This window comes from Accipiter gentilis, chromosome 33, assembly GCF_929443795.1.
Source record: "Accipiter gentilis chromosome 33, bAccGen1.1, whole genome shotgun sequence".
In the NCBI taxonomy this organism is placed as follows: Eukaryota; Metazoa; Chordata; class Aves; order Accipitriformes; family Accipitridae; genus Astur; species Astur gentilis.
In genome coordinates this window covers 16,423,716-16,443,116 of record NC_064912.1, presented here as the reverse complement: position 1 = coordinate 16,443,116, position 19,401 = coordinate 16,423,716, and the positions used below count along the sequence as shown (strand labels likewise).

The window sequence follows — 19,401 nt, the reverse complement described above, 5'->3', positions numbered from 1 at the left end:
CCCCTCCTCTCTCCAGCAAGTCTTCTGGTGTAGGAGTGTGCCCCTTCGCTACACAAATCTCAGCTCAGGAGGATTTTTGTCACTGAGGAACTGACTCTGAAATGGCTCAGCTTTGTTGTGTGGTTTTTCAACTGTGTGCAGGTTCAAGAAAAGGGCTTTAGCCTGTCATTTGGTCACTCAAGCGTGATGGATTTGGGGAGGCAGGTCGAGCATATGGCAGCACCTCCCATGACTGGTGGGCTGCTCTTGTGGAGGAGGAGAAGTGGGACTGGTGCCAAGTCCTTCTGTCTCCTAACCTCATGATTTTCTAGCTGGAGTCCTGAAAACCTTGGGCATAGATCCAAAGGGCGAGCTGAGCATCCAGTTCCCACAGATTTTAACAGAAGTCAGATGCCCAAAATAATTTGCATATTTGGGCTTTGGGCCTTCTAAACTTGCTATCCCTTGTTTCTTCCTCTTCACAACCAATGCAATGGAGGTGGGGAGCGATGCCTGACCTAGGCTGACGCTGGAGAGCATCTGCGGCTGCTCACAGGCTGGAACGGTCCTCACCGCAATGTCTGTAACGTTGTGGAGCCGATGGTGTGTTCACAAGCGGGGAGGTGACAATTTATACCCACTTTTATTGCATCCAGGGGTACCATACGCTTTTTGTTCCACTCATCAGATGCCAGAGGGGACTGCTGGATAACTGCTCACCGCCCATGGGGCTTGGCAGCTTTGTAAAGCTGTGGTTCATGGACCGAGGAGCGGCTTGGTCCCTGCTCTGTTTCGGCGTACTTTATATTGCACGCCGCAGAGCGTCTGCGGTGGCGTGTTCAGAGTTAGGCATTTGGAGTTAGACATGTTGCCCATTTGGCAGCTGGGCTTGCTCTGGCTGCCCATGTCGAAAACCCTCTGGGAGAGTTGGTTCGTGTAGAAAAGTAGATTTAGGTCAGAGCGTTGGACATAACCATGGTTAAGACTAATTCAGATCGATGGCCCAGTTGTTGGCGTTGCTGTGCGGTGGACATCTTCATAGCGGAAATTTCTACCTCAGTTTTCTGCTCCTGAGCTAAAAATACTCCTTGGATCTTGTCTTAAGGGAGGACAGGAGTCATTTGGCCTAGGTGGAGAGTGTCTATTTCTGACCAAAAGAAGGAAATATGTATTTCTGTGTTATTCAGCTCCTGCTTGCTGAGCCTGAGACTTAGGATGGAGGGACCTGGCAGGGGTGGAAAATGGTGGCACACGGCCCCTCCTGCAGCCACTTTCCCCTCCTGGTCTACAGCCTCTTTACAAAGAAACGCACCAAAGCAGCCCCCAAAAAACCCCACCCCAAAACCCCCAAACCCCCATTCTCTGATGTAACGCTCTTCCCACCTGCTTTGACCACAGATACAGACTCGGAGGAGGAGGGATCCCTGAGGGACGAGTGGCCGGCGCAGCCCCCGTCTGCCCCCAAGCCGCGGCCGCCCGGTCTCTACAGCGCGGCGGCCAGGAAGGGTGGCCGGGCGGCCGGTGGCCCCAAGGCAGCCCCCCGCAGCGCGGCGGCCGGGCGGCCACTGAAGCCAAAGGCGGTGGCGGGCCGGAAGCAGCCATTCTGCCTGCTGCTGCGGGAGGCCGAGGCGGGATCTTCCTTCAGCGACTCCTCGGAGGACTCGTTCGATCAAGGTTACTAGCTTATAGCAAACACAACCCCAAATGCACCCCTCTGCCATGTCTGTGTGGGAGCGGGCGGGGCGGGGGGCGAGGGCAAGCGAGGGGCCTGGTGGGCCGGGGTCAGCCATTTTGATGGTCGGAGCCAGGGCGGCCATCTTTGTTCTTGGCAGCGTAGCCTGCTTTATCAGCCCGACGTTTATTTTTTATCCTTTTTGTACCTGTATCATTGTGATATTATTACTGGCTGGCTCTTTTAGAGCTTTTATATCAACTGGGTTTTAGTGTCCACCTCTCCCTGCTTTCCTGTTCCCTTCCTCCCTTCAGTTTTTCCCTCACTTTCTTCCTTGCTGCCACCACCACCATTATATTATTATTATTATTATTACTATTATTATTATTTTATTTCTTATTATTTTATTTTGGCATGAGCCTTGTAGAGGTTTGGAAGGAGCTTTCTTCTTTTTTTAAAATTACTTTCCTTTTTGTTTTTTCCTTTTTTCTTTTTCCTTTTTTTTTTTTTTTTTTTTAAATACCGGGATACTGTTGTGTGGCCGTGTGACTTGATGTTTGTACTGCAATTTGGTATACCAAGCTTTATTAAACATATCGAGTTCATTTTTAACTAAACCTGTGTACCTTGTCTCTCTTGCTGTGTCTCTTATCAGGCGATTAGGTTGCCGCTTCACTTCATCCTGCTCTGCATCCCCCTCCTGCTCCCACTCCCCATGAGTAGAACTGGAATTAACCTAGTCTGGGGTACTCTCTATTATTCAAATATCCCTGCTGCCTTTGTCCAGATAAAGCCTAGGCCTTTACCCCTCCCAACCCCTTTAATTTAATTTTTATTTTGTTCACCCAGTTTTGTTTTTTTCTTTTTCAGTTTGTTTCCTCTGTTGATAGACTCTCTCGAGGCAGGCAGTTAAAATGTGGAGCTGCTTGGTCCTTGTTGCTGCTGCAGGAGGGTGCTGGGTGTAAGATCCCCATTATTTAACAGCCAAAAATTTATCTTTTTCACTTTTTAAAATGTATACGGCAACTTTTTGCCTCTCTTTTTGGGTGGTAATTTTTTTCAGATGCCCAGACATAACCCACAGTGTTCAAGGATATGGCAATTACTGCATTAAATTTGACTCTGCAGTTTCCCTCCCTCACCCTCACCCCAATTTTTTTCTTGCAGCTTCTTTTTGTCAGCCTGTCATTAGTACTTCAGTGGGAAAAGAGATTACTTGAGGCTTTTCCTCCAGAGACACAAGGGGTTTCTGTTTTAGAGCGCACTCATTAAATAATAATCATGGGGAAAGGTCATTTTAATGAGCCCTCAGCTCCCAAAAGAAAATAGCTCGTCTGGGCTGAATGCTAAGCAAGAGCATCCCCAGTTGTTATCATCTAAGTTACACGGCAGATCTGGATGTAGTGCAGCAAAAGCCTTTTAGTATTTCACACTGCTCAGACGGCTGTTAATTGAAAACGGGGCTAGATAGTTTTGCTTTTGTTTTGTTTTTTCTTAGTTTTTTGATGTTAATTTCCTCCATGCACCTGTTTGTTTGTTCTTCCCTCCAAACCCAACCTCCAAAGAAAGATAATTTAAGCTAAAAAAAATTACCAAACACAGCAGAAAGATACAGAACGCTGATTTGGTTGATGTGGCGCTGGGCTGGACCCACCAATGCATTTCAAAGAAAACCCAAAAAGATAAATACATGTTTCAGAAAAAAAATAATATTCTTTAGAGAACCCCAAGAGTTCTGGGGATAGTGGATTTTATGTAAGGGTGAGATTGCCACATTTCCATGAAGCGTCTGCGTTAACTTCCATTCCTCCCTTCCCTGTTCCTTCCTGCATCTTTTCTTTGTTTATTTTGCTGCTGTTGGAAATTTTGAGGATATCAATCCCTTTTAGGTGCCAAGTTCTTGAGGGTTTTTTGGGTTTGCTTTTTGGTTTTGCTCCAGGTAAGCAGATAGGTAACTTGTCCCTAATTGGCTTTGTCTATTTTTCAAGTAACCTGTCTGCTTTAAAAAAAAAAAATAAAAAAAAAATCCCAGTTTTATGGGATAAAATCCGGGGAGGGGAGGGGATATGGGAGGAGGTTGGGGAATCTGGAACAAATGGGGAAAGGCATTGTAAATCCCTCTGGGGTGTCATTTAATGGTGGGGAAACCAAAGATGCAAAACCTCCTGGGGTGGGAGGTGGGCATGGACGGGGAGGTGGGGAGGGATTATTGGTTACAGTTTTGTTTCTTTCTGCAAATGATTTTTTTTTGGTTGTTCTTTCTCAGAAGCATTACTTGAAGGGATATTTGGGTAATAGGGTTTCTAATGGCTTTCCCTGATACTAAACCGATTAATAACCTCAGCTTTTCTAGAAGTGCTCGCTTTCTCCTTGCAGCTGCTTGACCAACCCTTTCACCCCTGCCCCTATCCATGATGCTTTGAATGTCTGTGTCGGTCTCTTGCATTTGCTCTCACGCTGCACTAAAGAAGCAAAGTGGTTGGCTGGTTGTAGGGCAGACACTTCTCAGCGAGGGTCACTAGCCATGAACCCGAACCTTGACCATTGTTATGTAGGTAGGCAAAATAACTTTTCTTTATGTCATCTGTCAGCCTCAGATGTTTCGATGTTGCCTCCATGAATAATGACACGTAGCTTTTTGCATTCTCTTGGTTATTTTAATTTTTAAGATGATTGCTGTCCACTTTTGACTTTCCTCTGTCCACGAAGAGTCTTGCATGGAAGGTTTGCTTATGTGTATGTGTTTGAGGACTCCAGAAATGCTTTACTGTTTGCAGGCCTTCTTTTGGAGAACCCCTTAACCCAGAAAAGGGAAGGATTTGCAGATGGGTCCTAGATGAGAAGCCATGGGTGCCGCCTGCAAAGGCTCTGCCACTGTCCTTAAAGGTTTCTGGGCCACAATGCAGACTGTTCTAGTATCAGAGTAATTGCCTGGCCATGGCCCTGCCAATATCTATGTCAGAGGTAGAAGTGGCTGCAGGAAGACCTGTTTCTGTCTGAGGTAGAAGAGGTTTCTGACCTGTTTGAGGTAGAAGAGGTAGGGACACACTGCTTTCTTACAGACCAACCACCATGTTGCCATTCTGACAACAGGCAAAGCTTGTGGTTTTTCATCCAGTGACCTTGGAGAGAAAACTGCTAATGTGGGCTAAAGCCACGTGGGACTTTTGAAAACCATCAGGATAGGTAATATCTTGAGCTTTCTGAGACCAAAGACCCATACTTCCTCCTCCTCCATACTCTGTTTTCCTTAAGAAATTAGTACCTTCCCTGCTCTCTTTTCCCTGACTTGGAGGAAGATTTTATGCCCAATGAAAAAAAAAACAACAGTGAGAGAGAACCGGTTCCCTCTACAGTCATTCCCATGTGATAGTTGTAATATTTTTAATTTTTTATAAGTACTTCTGGAGTCAGCAGCACAGCACATGGGGGGGAAATATCTTCCAATTATGAGAATTGGCTTGTTTGGAAAAAAAAAAAAAAAGGTACAGTCTTAAATTGGACATTCAAAAATAAGTAACTTCCAGAATTTGGACAGATCACACAAATCAGATGTCAATGACCCAGTAGCTGTCTAAAGTCTGCCTGTACTTAGCCTGCTTTGTATGCTGTAGGCCTGCTTGGTGTTATGAGAAAATCATGCTATTTTTTTTACAATGTGAAATGACTCTTTTTAAGTGTGTGTTTTTACTCCCTCCCTTCCCAAGCCTTTCCTCTCCACACCCCCTTCAATCTGTCTTGTTACATCAGTCTTTAAAAACCAAATTGTTTAACCAATTTCTGTTCATCATTAACAAATCTTCGTTTACTGCTCTCCAACAGTAAAATACCACAGCAGCTTAGCTGTTAAAAGCAATGAGAAAATTTAGTATTTTTAATTGGGTTTGGTTTTTAATTTAATGCAGGTAAAAATTTTAGAAAAAAATAATCTTCTGCAGCTTCAGTTTATCTGGCATCAGTAGCATTTAAATATGAATTTATTGTTTGTTTTGACTGTGGAATTGTATGTACACGTGTGGTTGCGTGTGTGGGTATATACACACATATACATGCTCTTAAAAATGTCAGTTAGAAAAGATATTTTTAACTTGGAATATTTTTTCCCTTGCCCTTGCCCAGTGTTAACAGAATTACTGTTGAGGGAAAAAATGATTTTTTGAACATCTTTTTCCCCATTGTTAACTAAAAATCACCTTTTCAGGAGAAAAAATTGAAGTTTCAATTGTGTAAAGGCATCTGTGCATGCTTCATTTTAAGCCCACACATAGTTTGGGTACAGTAGGAGTAAAACTCCTGCTTCATATTAAATACAGGCACCATGAGTCTCTCCAAGAAGCCATGCAGATGGCCATAGAGCACCAGCAGCTTATTTTCACCGTGACCATAAATTTGGGGACTTAGTTTAGAAGCATGTGGGTTTGGAGCAGAGCCCCAAATGTGTTCTTTTTATTTCATTTGTTAGGTTTTGTACCTTGGAAAATCAGGAGGAAGAGGAGCAGGGATTGTGCTGTGCATGTAGAGTGGAGTTAGCAAGATCTGCCCTCGCCATGAGAAGTGGAGGAGGATAGATCTGTGCTGTGAATGTGTTAAAATGTGTTTATTTTCAGGCTGAAAATTGTATCTCATGCAGATAAAAATGTAAGTGTTATGGTAAAAATGCTGACAAGAGACTATCTTCATAGTGTGACACTCTATATTTGAAAGAGGTTAGAATAACTGCCAGGTACGCTATTGTATTGTATGTTTTCTGTAGCGTGAGTAATAGCCACTTTCATCCTGGCTTTTAAATCTGTTTTACCTAGGTGCATTTGAAATACTGTAGCTGCTGGGCACCCTTATGCCCTTGCACGTGCAGAGTCTTTAAGTGCCGAAGAGGTGGTGCTGCCTGTGCTCGGCACAGCTCCTGGGCAGCCGGTGCAGCAGAGCCAAGGGTGCTGCAGGGGATTCCCGTGGGACAGGTCATGGAGGGATTTTCCTGCAACCTTTCCCCTTTTTTTGCCTGTTTTCCTCCCCACTGTTGGCTCGGCTGACTGTCTTGACAGGCGGGGCTGTACAGGTTGATTTGTTTCAATTTTTTTCCGGTTTTGCTGAGAACTGCTGAATTGTGGAGCCAAATGGGATGTGTGGAGGGGGTCTCAATACCCCATCGTGTGTCACTGAACTCAGGCATGGTTTTGCTGCTTTTCAGGCAGGTGGTTTCCACGTCTCAGAATAGCCGAGTTCATCTGGATTTGTTTTCTTTTTGGCAAAATGTGCTAGAAAAACAGCAGTTGTGCCCCCTTTTCTGGTAGGGGAAGGAATCTGATCCTAATTTGCTGCGGACTTTTTTTTTGCATGTGGTTTTTATGCAAGGAGTGAGCAGGGCTGTGGATTTCTTGGTATTTACTGCAGAACTGTAGGTATATCACAAGGAACCAGCTGAAGCAACTGAAATGGGGAGGGGATTTTTATGCAGTTAAAAATTAGTATTCTGTGACCATCTGATGTATGTTATGGAAATAAGCTCTCCTTGTTAAAAAAAAAATAAAATAGCTGGCCATTACTTCAGTTGATAAAATGCAAGGATGAGAATACTGTTTTCTGACACTCCTGTTGCATGGAAGAATAATCCAAAGTGGAAAAATAACACTTGTGTTACTGTTTTATTTTTTTTTTTGAACAACCAAGTGTTGAAGACGTTTTTATCTATCCCAGAGGGCATACGTGAAAAGAAAAGGATTTTCATGTTCATTCCAGCTCATTTTGAAGGGATCTGGTTTCTCATTTGGCTGGCTTTCAGATGCAGGGATAGTGGCTGGCTGGGAGCTGGTGAGTGGGCTCAGGCGGGGAGAGCAGGGCTCCTGCTAGTGGTGGAAATTTTCCAGCAACCTTGATGATCCTACTTAAGCCCTCAATTTCAAGAGAAATGAAATCGCTTTTCCAGACCCACTTTTTGCAGTTAAATATATTTATCTATATATATATTTATAGGTATATGTGCTCATATATGTGTGTGTATATGTATGTGTGTGGTATATGTGCATTTATGTAGTGACTTTTGCTCACCAGCACTAAATGGATGAGATGCTGTTAAAATTAATTGCCTTTGAGCTGATGACAGACTCTTGGGAAGTGCTGCGGGAAGGGAGAGGTGCCACTCTCAGAGCATCTGCCCCCAAAATACCTGCTGTATATACACCGTAAAGGAAAACCCCAGCCCACTGCTCTCTGCGGGTGTCAGCCGAGGCAGGCAGCAAGGCTGATTTCTTTGCCAGAATTAGATTTTGGCTGTGGGCAGCTCTTCCTGCCTGTGCTGAGCTGGGCTTCCCTAGCCTGAGCTGTAGAGAAGGAAATGAAAGGCACAGAGAGTTTTGAGGCAGAGTGTTTAGACACTCCTCCTTGTCTCCAACACTACCTACACTTTTCCCCCTTATGCATTCCAAATCCATTGCTTTCAAATTATTATTTCCCTCCCTCCCTTTGCATTTTGCCTCCTGCCCCTTCTCCTCTCTGTGTCCTCCTTGCCTCCCGCCGTGGCGCAGGCTGATCTCTGGTATTCCCCTTTCCTGCTGATATCTGATTCTGATTACGCTAATGGATTTTGTTATGGTGGAAGAGGTGGTGGGTGGGAGGGGAATACCACAGCTCCGAGGTTGGGATTTTCAAAGGAATTAAGCTTTTAATTCCTCCTGAAAGCTGCAGGGAAGGGGTGCATGGCATCCTTTTCAAATCTCTTCCAACACCCTGAATAGGTCCTCTTTGCCGTACCCTTTATTGCTGTGTCCTTCAAGGGTGGTGGTAGGCAGGGTGATACCAGCTGTATGGCTGCAAAGACACGTGTGTGTCCGTGGCCAACGTCTTCTGGCTCAGCTCATGGGTGGCTCAGTGCTACTTAGGTGAGCACAGAGCAGCATGAGAGTTATCGGTTCGGGGTGGAAATGTGGATGATGCACAACTCCATGAGATTTGTAATGGACTCCCTCTTTTCTGCGTGCTAGATTCTAGCTCAGAGGAGGAGGAAGAAGAGGACGAAGAGGAAGAGGAGGAAGCAGAGGACTATGGGACGGATGGCACCGACAGGCTTTCATCGCCTGCCCTTGACGAGAGCGGCCTGGGCCTTCTAGCGAGGTTTGCCGCCAGTGCAATGCCCAGCCCCATTGTTCCCCCTCCACTTTCCATCATCCAGCTGGAGGCCAAGCAGAAGGCGAAGAAGAAGGAGGAGCGGCAGAGCCTGATGGGTGAGTTGCATGGTTAGGGTTGGTGCCATGGGGGCAAGGTGGCAGGTCCAGGAGGTCCCAGCTGTGCTGCAGGAGAGCAGGTTGTTACCCAGACACTGTCTTGCCCTTTCTTTGCTGTTGGCTGCTTGGTGCTGATGCTGAAGGCAGGGGGAATCACCTGGCAAGAAAACAAGAACCAGTCATGGATATGGCAGGTTTAGCAGCTGCAGCCATGGCTTCTGTAGGGGCAGTTTTCTCTTTTCCTACCTGGCAAATCCTTAACAGTCATGCTGCAAAGGCAAGCGATGGGATACTGTGTCCCCTTGGACAGAGTGCTGGAGGCAGTGAAGTGCTGTTACGTTTTAGGGAAGGAAGCATGTGCTAAATGCAGCTGATGTTAGATACGCAAGAGAAGCAGAGACATCCAAGCAGAAGAAAAACCTCTTCAGTCAGCCCATCCCATCAGCTTCCTCATAGAAACTGGCCAGTGAGACTTGAAACAAGCATTTCTTCCTCTGCTCATGTGTTTGCATTGCCAGACCCTGTGTTTCTGTTCCTGTCTCTCTCAGTTTCAGTGTGTTACACATAATTGGGAGTTTAATTTCTTCCCCTCCCCATGCCCTGCTGCACAAGTGCCCATTGGTGACACTGTTCCCGGTCAGACAGATCTATATGGGCTCCATTTATAAATTCTCTATTAATATTTATTAAGTGATAATGGAATTTATAGCATGCTTCAGAATGGAAAATGATGTCTTCCTTGGGAGCCTGGCTTGTTTTAGCACTGTTTCCATGCTATATTAGGCTTTTGCCAACTTGTTCCAACAGCCTCTGTTAAGAATTCATTGTCTTGTAACCTGTCCTCCTTGAAGCTGGAAGCATCTAGAAATTGCCTCATTCGGCAGTGAGAGAGGAGAAGGAGTGTTGTAATTTCCAATGGGTTTTTCATTTTGAGCCTTGCCAGCTTTAATTTTGACAGACTTGCTCTTTTCCTGTTCGTGCTGGGGCTGTCTCAGGGGATGAGGTTTGGATAGAAGATGAGAGCAGGTTCCCGCAGACTGAATTTGCCCAGGAAACTAAGCATATTTGAGAGAGAAGGACTGAGAGAAGATGCTCTGCATGCTTGAGCCTCGTACGTTTTCATTTTTCCACATGAATGTTATTCAGTCCCTTGTGTCCTTTCTCAAGGGTCTCCTGCATGCAGTGGTTATCACAGCAGGGGATGTTCGCTGTTGGGCTTGAGAACAGTTTCTGCCTACCTCCCTGGCATGAAGCGAGGCCTGGTTTCAGACCTTCCTGGTGTGAAGGCGAAGTCATGCAGATGTGTGTGCAGAGAGGGGAGACCCACAGCAGGTTGGAGGAGGATACAAGAGAGACCTTTGGCTGATGCTCTTTTTTTGGAGAGGGAGAACAGGTTCTGCTGATGTTTGTACACATCTTCCACATCTTCAGAAGTGCTTTGCCACCCCATGAGGTCCAGTGTCCTGGGAAATAAATGGATTTGGAAAATCTGGGCTCAGTTTCTTGTTCTAACATAGACTTATGGCACGATCTTGGGCAAGTTTCTTCTTGGCTGTTTATATCCCTCTGACAGCACAGTGCCTGTGCAGCCACAGTGCTTTGCCTACCTCCTGCTCATGTTGCTGGGTGTGTAGGTGCTGCCTCAGTTTCCCTTCTGCCCCTGGAAACGTATGATCTTGCTGTCCTTTATGAAGTTCTGGGGAACACACTGAAGGTGGTGAACATCTTGGCATTACTACAGTATTTCAGGCATCTGGGTACTGCTGTGCCCATGATGCTGAGCAGAGGCCAATGTGAGGGGATTTCCATTTGCCACAGACAAAAGATCATTTACCTCCCCTGACTTTAAGACGATAACCTGAGCCAATAAAAAGATCTGTGGTGTCTGTTGGCCAATGGCAAAAAATAAGCTTGAAATATGCGTTTATTCAATTTGTTAAAGAGATTGTTCTCCTGAAATGAAGGTGAGACTGGAGAGGACTCCCACCGGGTGGGAAGAAAGACTCAGCTTATCTTATGGGGTTCGTGCTTGGCTTCAGCTGAGCAACTCATTTTTGTAGAGGGGCAAATGTTAAGAGTATCTTTTCTCTTATGAACTTCCTGCAGGGTTTTGGCTGTGGGAGAAGGGAGAAATGGAGGCAAGGAACATACTGAACCACACTGCCTGAATGGGTGGGCTCTGGTTTGGGGCAGGGGAGACTTATTTTCAGGGAAATCAGTGTTTTATGGGGCAGAAATGCAGATCTGAGGGAAAAGGGAACAAGTAAGGGCTCTGTTGAACAGGCACGGCATCTCTCATGGAGCCCAAAAGCTTCAAGCGGGATGTGGCCCCTCTTGGCTCAGCTAGGGCTTTGACTGATTGTTAAATCCTTTGCATCTAGGGACAGAGTTTGAATACACCGACTCGGAGAGTGAGATCAAGATCAGGAAGAAGTCGCCTTCAGGGCTGCTGCGGGGGAAAAAGGGGCCACTGGAGGCAAGCAGCATCCCGCCAAGCCAGGCCCCCAGCAGCCTCGACTCTGGATCTGGGAGCACTGACAAGGCCAAGCTTGGGTCTGAGAAAGGCCGCAAGCTGAAGAAATTCAAGTCCCCCAAGGACTTGAGCTTTGAGTTTGGACTGGAGGCCAGTGACGATGACCTGTGGAACCGGCGCCGGAGTGAGCGGATCTTCCTCCACGATGCCACTATGTCCTCGGCCATGCTGACCCCTGCAGCGCCTGCCAGCTCCACTCCTGTCACCAAGCCTGGGCGCTGTGGCAAAGGGGCACCCCTGAGCCCCAAAAAGGACGGCAGCAAGGGGAAGGAGAGGAAGGAGCTAAGCAAGGTGAGGAATGCACTGGCAGAATTGGTGTGGCACCCTTGGGAGCTGAGGGCGAGGGGAGAGCGATTAACTCCACTGGGGCAGAGGAGAGTTGAATCCTGTCGCAGCAGTTGCCCCAGTGCTGTTTGGCTGCCCCTTGACACCTTTGCCAGCCCCACATACGCCTGGAGGAGCTGTCAGGCTTGGATCTGACTTGCAGGGAGTAAAAAGCCTGTTGTGTTTAAACAGGGCAGGTTACTTGTGTCACCCTCCCTGTCCCAAATGCATCCTGCTTGGATTGGCCAGAGTGGACAATCCTGCATTAAAACATTTGAGAAATCTCTCTCCCGCTCTCTGCACAATCTGACTCGCTTGCTGAGCTGTGGCCCCCATGCTGGCCTTTAAGGCTCTTCAGCTTTTACACGGTATCTTCTGAGGGCTGTCCCTGGCTGGTGGTGGCAGTGATCTCTGGGTTGCTGGCTCTTCATCTTGGCTGAGAGCTGGGCTCCAGTTCAGTTCATAGCAGCGTTATGGAGGAGCACTGATTGTGGGGACACTTAAAGTTAGTTGTGACGTGAGGCCAGTTAGGATCTTCCTGGAGCTCTTTGGTGGGCAGGACTTGCTCTCCAGGGTGATGAAAAGCTCTTCCCAAAATGTGTGAAGCCTGAAAGCTGAGCTGGGAGATGTAGGACATGGTGTGGTCAGTGAACTAGCTGCTGGCTGAATGTCATCCTACCTGTGCACAGCCTGCTTTGCTCCACCTTTCCCCTCTCCCTGGGCCCACATCTTTACCAATCCTCTCTTTACTGATGGGAGTGTCTTCTTTATCTCTAGCAGCGGAAGAAGGGTAAAGAAACACCCTGCTGCTCCTCTTCCTCGTCCATGTCTCCTCCTGGGATCCCTAGCTCCCCATCTGATGTTCGTGTCACCCTGGCGAATGCCCTGAGCTCCACCAAGAAGAGCAAAGCCAAGGTGAAAGCCAAGGAGGTGAAAAAAGAGGTGAGGGGCTGGTTCTAGTCTGGGTGAACTGGAGGGTGGCTGGCAGAGCCCTGCTCTTTTCCTGGACTGTTGCAGTGTGAGGGAGGGAAAAGAGACATGCAGGTTTTGCTGGGTGTGTTACAGGCAAAATGCTGGTTTGAGAAGCCTAAAATCCAAGAAAGACTATCAGGTAGTACCTGCTGCTACCATCTGGCGTTCATTTGCCTTCACGCCCCAAATTAATGAGCAGGCAGGATTTTCTCAAAGGCCGCCACAGGGTGGAGGGAGAGCCTTCATGGATAGTGAGGACCAAGGAGATGGTGATGGAGTTGCCTTGCTCAGCACTGGGTGAGCTGGGTCACAACTGGTTTGTGCTCCATTATTGTAGCCTGTCTTCTCTCATTACACACATTACTGCATCTTCTCATGTGATTTCTGAGTGTAATGCTTATGGTCTGTGTGTAACGGATTGTGGGGCTTTGGGAAGAAATAGGAACAGTGCCTGCTGCCTGCTAAGTGAAGACAGGGTCTCAGGAGCGCTGTGCAGAGAGAGATATGGTGAATGGAGAGCAAAGCTACAGCTGTCTTTTCCACAGCATCTCTCCTAACCTTCAGGACTGAGATGTGGCTAGGATGTGTGAAATAGCTTTTGGTCAGCTGTCAGTGATGCTTGGGGATAAACCCAGAAAAGCAAAGGTCTTTGTTCAACCAAAAAGCAGGTTTGGGTACATCCACTTAACTCTCTGTTTGATTAACATTGCTGAGGATGGAGACAAGTTGGTCCCAATATCCTCAGGTTATTTGTTGCTGGACGAAGGTGAGATGGGATCAGACCGTTGCCTGTTGTCATCCAGCTGATGTGCTGCTTGCTCTTCCTGCAGAACCGAGGGAAAGGAGGAGCTGTCAGCAAGCTCATGGAGAGCATGGCAGCAGAGGAGGATTTTGAACCCAACCAAGACAGCAGCTTCTCAGAGGATGAGAACATCCCACTGAGCATGCTGGTCGAGCGACCTCCCACACCAGGTGAGGGCAGGAGGGGTCAGAGACCTAATTGTACAGGTAGAGGAGCTGGGCGAGTTTCCTAGGGCTGCTCAGAAGAGGACTGTGCTGCTTTCACATGTTCCTCATCCAAAGCCATCAGTCCTTGGGGTGGAGATACCACTTTTCCAGTCCGTTTGGCTTGCCAAAGCCAAGCCTTATCAGAGTGGCCCACTGTGACATCTCGATGAAGCCCACTCTCTGAGCTTCCCTATTGTCATTTACTGGTATATTATTACCAAGAGGGAGGACTTTTTTATTATTGCCAACAGGGCAAAATGTTTCTGTGCCAGGAGCTTGCCAGAGAGAGAGGCCTTTCTGCAAAGGGCTTACTGGCCTTTTCCTAGGGGAGGGTGATGCTGGGAGTATAAGCTTTCCTTCTCCCCTTGCTGTTGCTTTTTCATTTATGGTGCTCTCTAATCCCCACCTTGCTCCAACACCTCACAGCTCCCCGCTCCTGCATAATTGACAAGGATGAGCTGAAAGATGGTCTGCGTGTCCTCATCCCCATGGATGACAAGCTGCTCTATGCTGGGCATGTCAAGACAGTGCATTCACCAGACATGTGAGTTGAGAGGCTACTGTATCCACCCAGGCTCTGCTGGCGAATGGGGACGTAGCTGATGCAGGGGTCAATTTGGGGGTTGTATAGAGCTGTCTGGAGAGAGACTGACAGTCTGGCAGGAAGGGAAGGAGAGTTCACTCTGGTTTATCAGTGCTGAGGAAAATCCAATTACCTCTCATTAGATGCTCTCAAATATACTGGTGGTACGACTCAGAGGGAGGTGTTAGCTGGTTGGGCTGATGTCTTCCATGTGCCGTGTCTGACCCGGCCTTTGTGTTTCAGATACCGTGTAGTGGTGGAAGGTGAGAGGGGAAACCGTCCCCACATTTACTGCCTGGAGCAGCTCTTGCAGGAAGCGGTATGTGAGGCCAAAGGGTGCTTGTTCTTGGTGCCTGAGCTCTGTTTTGGGGTGGAGGACACTTCCAGCTAGCCTCCTCCTCCCCCAGCTGGGGCTGCAGGGATGCCCTGGTCCTTCCTCTGTGGCCAGCCTGGGCAGAGCTCCTCTTGGTGTGGGTCGCTGCCCCGTGGCTGAGCTCCCCCACTGGCAGTGGGCACTAGGCCTGTATGCCAGCAGGGATAGTCCTTCACACTGCCCTGTGAACAGCAAAGAAGCTGTCCCTTGCCTTCTCCAGAGCTGCTTTGCTACACACCAAGTGTGGTGGGATGGTCTGTGCTGGTTCCAGGAACATCAGTAATTGCCTTCCTCTTGCCCCGAGCAGATCATCGACGTGAAACCACCTTCAGTGCGATTCCTGCCCGAGGGCACGAGGATTGCAGCCTACTGGAGCCAGCAGTACCGCTGCCTCTACCCAGGGACAGTTGTCCGAGGTAAGGACACCCTGGCTGCTCTGCGCCATGAACCAGGGATGTCTCAGTCCTACGTGTCCTGAGGGATGTCAGGCTTGTCTGGGGAAGCACCTGAAGGGTGCTGTGAGTATCCTGGAGGTCAGAGCCTGGCCCATTCCTCTTCTCCAGGTCATGCCCAACTCAGTCATGATGCTGTTTTAGTAACATCCTGTTAGTCCAGGAGGTGTGCTCTCATAGGAAGAGGTCTGAGCAATTTAGGAGCTTAAAATATCAGAGAAATTTAACGCACTTCAAAAAGTCACAATTAACTCCAGGCACCAAAGATATCTGAGGTTATGGAGGTTTCTAAATCACCTGCACTCTCATAGCTTTGCTTCTGATCAGCTTTCCCATCTGGTCTCGTTAAAAAGCCAGTGAAGAGCCCTTGACAATTCTACCATGACTGGTCTTGCTTTTGGGCTCTTGATCACACTACATCTGTAGGAGGGAAGAATTACTTAGGAGTTACAGACCAGTGATGCTGATGCAAGAAGAGAGGGTGGGAACATGGCTTACTTCTCTTGGAGAGAAGGTGAAAAGCACCAGCTTGTGATTGCTGAGAGTAGTTACAAAATGCAGGTCAAAAAAAACCCCATACTGCAGTGAAAACAGAGAAATTAATTTCTGCAAGAATAGAGGAAAATAGGGGAAAGAGGTGGAATGGTTGTTATGTTCTGGACCAGTGCTGCTGACTGGGAAATTTTACACTGGGTGGGCTGGTTTAGTATTATCAGGGACTTTCTGTTGCAGACTGAGCCTTCTGTGCTCTCCCTGCACAGCCTAGGAAAGGTGAGGACGGGATGCTTTGGAGCTGGTGCAGGATCCTTGTCTTTCCCCACATCCCCACTTCCCTGCCAAGAGGGTTGTACTCTGATGTTTGTCCCTAATCCCGTCTTCTGCTCCCCCAACAGGAGCCCTGGATCTGGAGGAAGATGGTGATCTCATCACAGTAGAGTTTGATGATGGGGACACGGGACGTATCCCGCTGTCTCACATTCGGCTTCTCCCACCTGACTACAAGATCCAGTGTGAGTCTTGCTGTTCAGTTTTTTTGCATGACACTTCCCACTGTGAAAAGTAGGGAGTTTTGGTCCACCTGCCTCTGAGATTTTGGGACGAGTTCACAGACTTGCAATCACAAAGATTGCACTGATTTTGGGACGAGTTCACAGACTTGCAATCACAAAGATTGCACTATCAATTATGGGCATGCGGAGCTGGTGTGGGAGATAACCCACAGGGAAAAAAGGCCCAGTCCTTATTGCAGAATTGGTAGGGAATACAGTTCCCTGTATTGCATCTCTGTTTCATGTGTTGTCTGACTGCATTTGACTGTGTCTTTGACCTGTTCCAGGTGCTGAGCCTTCCCCAGCCCTTTTGGTACCCAGCACCAAGCGCCGTAGCCGTAAATCTAGCAAAGACACTGGAGAAGGAAAAGAGGGAGCTACACTGGGGTCAGAGGAGCCTGTCTCAAAGGGCAAAGGGCGAGGAAGAAAACCAAGTGTCAAGGCGAAAGCTGGTAGGTTATCACCCCTGTCAGACCTGGAGTTGAGAGAGTCCTTGCACAGTTCCTCACCACTCTCCCCACATTAGAGCTGTTGCTTGGCGCAAGATTTGGAGGGGAATGGATGCACTGCTTGAGTGCAGAGCATCCATGCATCAGCTCACTCTGCTGTGGCTAGTTTGCAGGAGGCTGGCTCAGAAGCTGGCTTGTGCTCCGAGAGCTTCCTCCTGTCAGTCAAGGCTGCAGAGCAGGGTCCCTTTTTTAGCTGAGCATCTCAGCAGCCATCAGTAGGGCCAAAGATGCAGGAAATCTGCAGTTTGGTCCCCTGCAGTTGAAGCGGCATCGCTGGGCATTGCTCATCAGCTACTCAGAGGCGATAGCATCAGGCCAGGCTGCTTAGTAAGGCTGTTCAGTGAGGACCTGTGCCTCTTTGGGGATACCTAAGCAGTCAGGAACAAGCCACCCTTGGCCAGAGACTGGTCAGCACTGGTGTCTGGTTGTGTCTGAGTTAATAAAGCCCATCTGGATGGATACCATCATGCCTTTGTGTTTCCTCCCCTATGCAGAAGAAGCTGCCTTGCCAGAAGAGAAGGATCAGGTTGAGTCTTCACCTGTTACCTCTTCAGTCCCAGAGAAGCCAGCTTGCTTGGGCAAGCCAAGCATGAAGGGGTCACGAAAATCGCAACCGCTGCCAACTGGAGGCTCTCCTGCCCCCACAGAGGAAAAGAGGTCCAAAGCCAGCAAAATGAAGATCTCCACTAAGCTGCATAGTCCCCCGCAACCCACTTACCAGCCCGCTGTGTTCGGCAGCATCCTTGGCACGGAACCCTACAGCGACCTCCCAGGGACGCTGGCAGCCTTCGGCTCTAGCGATGCTTCGGCGTCAAAAACCAAGGCCAAGAAAGGGCGGCCCACAGAAGAGACACAGGAGTTTGGTACCATGGTCAAGGCTCAGAGGAAGCATGACAACGAAATCCTGATCAAGCTGGACCATGAGGGCGTGATGTCTCCAAAGACAAAGAAGATGAAGGAGGCGATGAGGATGCTGGAGGACTCGAACCTGGCCAGTCGCAGAGACAGCAAGAGTCTCTTGGGGCTGGGCTACCCCCCTGCAGTGGGTGCAGAGGGCAAGCAGAAATCTTCCCGAGCCAAAGCAGCTGAGGGAGACCCTTCCCCTGCCAGCTTCGGAGGAAAGTTCGATGGCTCAGCGGAGAGCCTCACTGCTTCGAAGGACCAGGAAGAAAAGGCAGCAGCTCCAGCAGCCGTGGAGGAGTCTGAGAGCAACAGCAGCGACAGCAGCTCGGAGTCAGAGGGAGAAGAGGAGGCTGAGAAGAACCGAGGGGAGGCCCAGGACAGCAGCTCAGCCAGCTCGAGAGCATCCACCCCTCTTTCTTCCTCCAATTCCTCCTCCTCTTCCTCTTCTAGCAGCAGCTCGTCTTCATCCTCCTCTTCCTCTTCTTCCTCGGCCTCATCAACCTCTTCTTCATCGAGCTCCAGCTCTTCTTCCTCCTCCACCACGGATGAAGACTCCTCCTGTAGCTCTGATGACGAAGTAGCTGAGGCCCAGCCAAGTTCCTCGGTGCAGCAAACCCTCCCACCCAAGCAAACCAAACAGGCAGGGAAATCCCGCGCATCCTCCCACCCCCAGAGCCAGAAACAGCCGGCGCAGCAGCCGGTACAACAGCCGGCACCGCAGCAGAGTGGCAACAAGAGCAGGCCCAAAAAGCGCGAGGGCATCCACCTGCCCACCACCAAGGAGCTGGCCAAGCGCCAGCGGCTGCCGTCAGTGGAGAACAGGCCCAAGATTGCTGCTTTCCTCCCTGCACGGCAGCTGTGGAAGTGGTTTGGGAAACCCACGCAGGTAAACAGAGCCTCTCCCACCACTCCGTAGTGCTTGGCACTGGCGTTTGCCTCGTGGTGCCTCTTACCCATGCCCTTTGCCTTCTCCTGGGGTGGTGAAACTCTGGTGGCATGGTGTGTCCCCAGCCAAGGTCTCCAGTTTGCAAGGAGATTGGGGTTGGCATTTGCTGTGTCTGGGGGAGCCATCCTGCATGGCATGTCACTCTGCCCCGTTTCCTGTGGGAATGCCTGTGAATGCTGTGGCTCTGCCGGCAGCAAAGGGTGGGATGTGGGACAAGGTAAGCAGTGGTGGGTGGGGAAAACCTGGGTGATCCCTGGCTGCTCACCTGCGCGATCCTCTCTTGGCAGAGACGAGGAATGAAAGGGAAGGCCAGGAAGCTCTTCTACAAGGCCATCGTCCGGGGCAAGGAGATAATCCGCATTGGAGACTGTGCAGTCTTCCTCTCAGCTGGCCGCCCCAACCTGCCCTACATTGGCCGGATCCAGAGCATGTGGGAGTCATGGGGGAACAACATGGTGGTCCGAGTCAAATGGTTTTATCACCCAGAAGAAACCAACCCTGGGAAGAAACTCAACGAAGGCAAGGTAGGCTGGTCTCCTTTGCCGAGAGGGCTGCAAAGCTCCTTGTTTCCTTTTGTTTCCCAGGATGAGGAAAACACCCATGGCCCAGTTTGTTACTGGTATCGTAATGGGGGTGGCCTCATCGTTTCACGTTTTGGGGTCTGCCTGTGGTGTGTAGAAGCCTGGTGTTTAAGCCTTGAGCAGGGGAAGGGTGGTTTTTATCGTGCTAGGAAATAAAGACTTTTGTGTCAGTCCAAAGAGTGTTAAGAGCCAGATCAAGTTTTACATGTAAGAATGATTGGCCTGGTGCTCAGAAACACTGAATTCTGCACATGTGTGCAGTGTGGTTTACAGTAGGCTCTCAGTATTTATTACCAGTGG

General features: G+C 48.9%; 1 protein-coding gene across 4 annotated transcripts in view; it reads left to right on the top strand.

The window, feature by feature from the left end:
* Positions 1–19,401, top strand: part of TNRC18 (trinucleotide repeat containing 18) — a 57,241-nt gene that overhangs the window by 34,687 nt on the left and 3,153 nt on the right. For 3 of the 4 annotated variants that reach the window (XM_049835504.1, XM_049835502.1, XM_049835501.1), the window contains 12 exons: positions 1,378–1,653; positions 8,629–8,868; positions 11,250–11,692; positions 12,503–12,667; positions 13,528–13,669; positions 14,132–14,249; positions 14,532–14,607; positions 14,969–15,077; positions 16,007–16,123; positions 16,450–16,614; positions 17,166–18,460; positions 18,808–19,044. In XM_049835504.1, coding sequence (XP_049691461.1) covers positions 1,378–1,653; positions 8,629–8,868; positions 11,250–11,692; positions 12,503–12,667; positions 13,528–13,669; positions 14,132–14,249; positions 14,532–14,607; positions 14,969–15,077; positions 16,007–16,123; positions 16,450–16,614; positions 17,166–18,460; positions 18,808–19,044 — 3,383 coding nt within the window. The remainder of the gene's footprint in view (positions 1–1,377; positions 1,654–8,628; positions 8,869–11,249; positions 11,693–12,502; positions 12,668–13,527; positions 13,670–14,131; positions 14,250–14,531; positions 14,608–14,968; positions 15,078–16,006; positions 16,124–16,449; positions 16,615–17,165; positions 18,461–18,807; positions 19,045–19,401) is intronic. The other variant, XM_049835503.1, reaches the window with a different exon arrangement.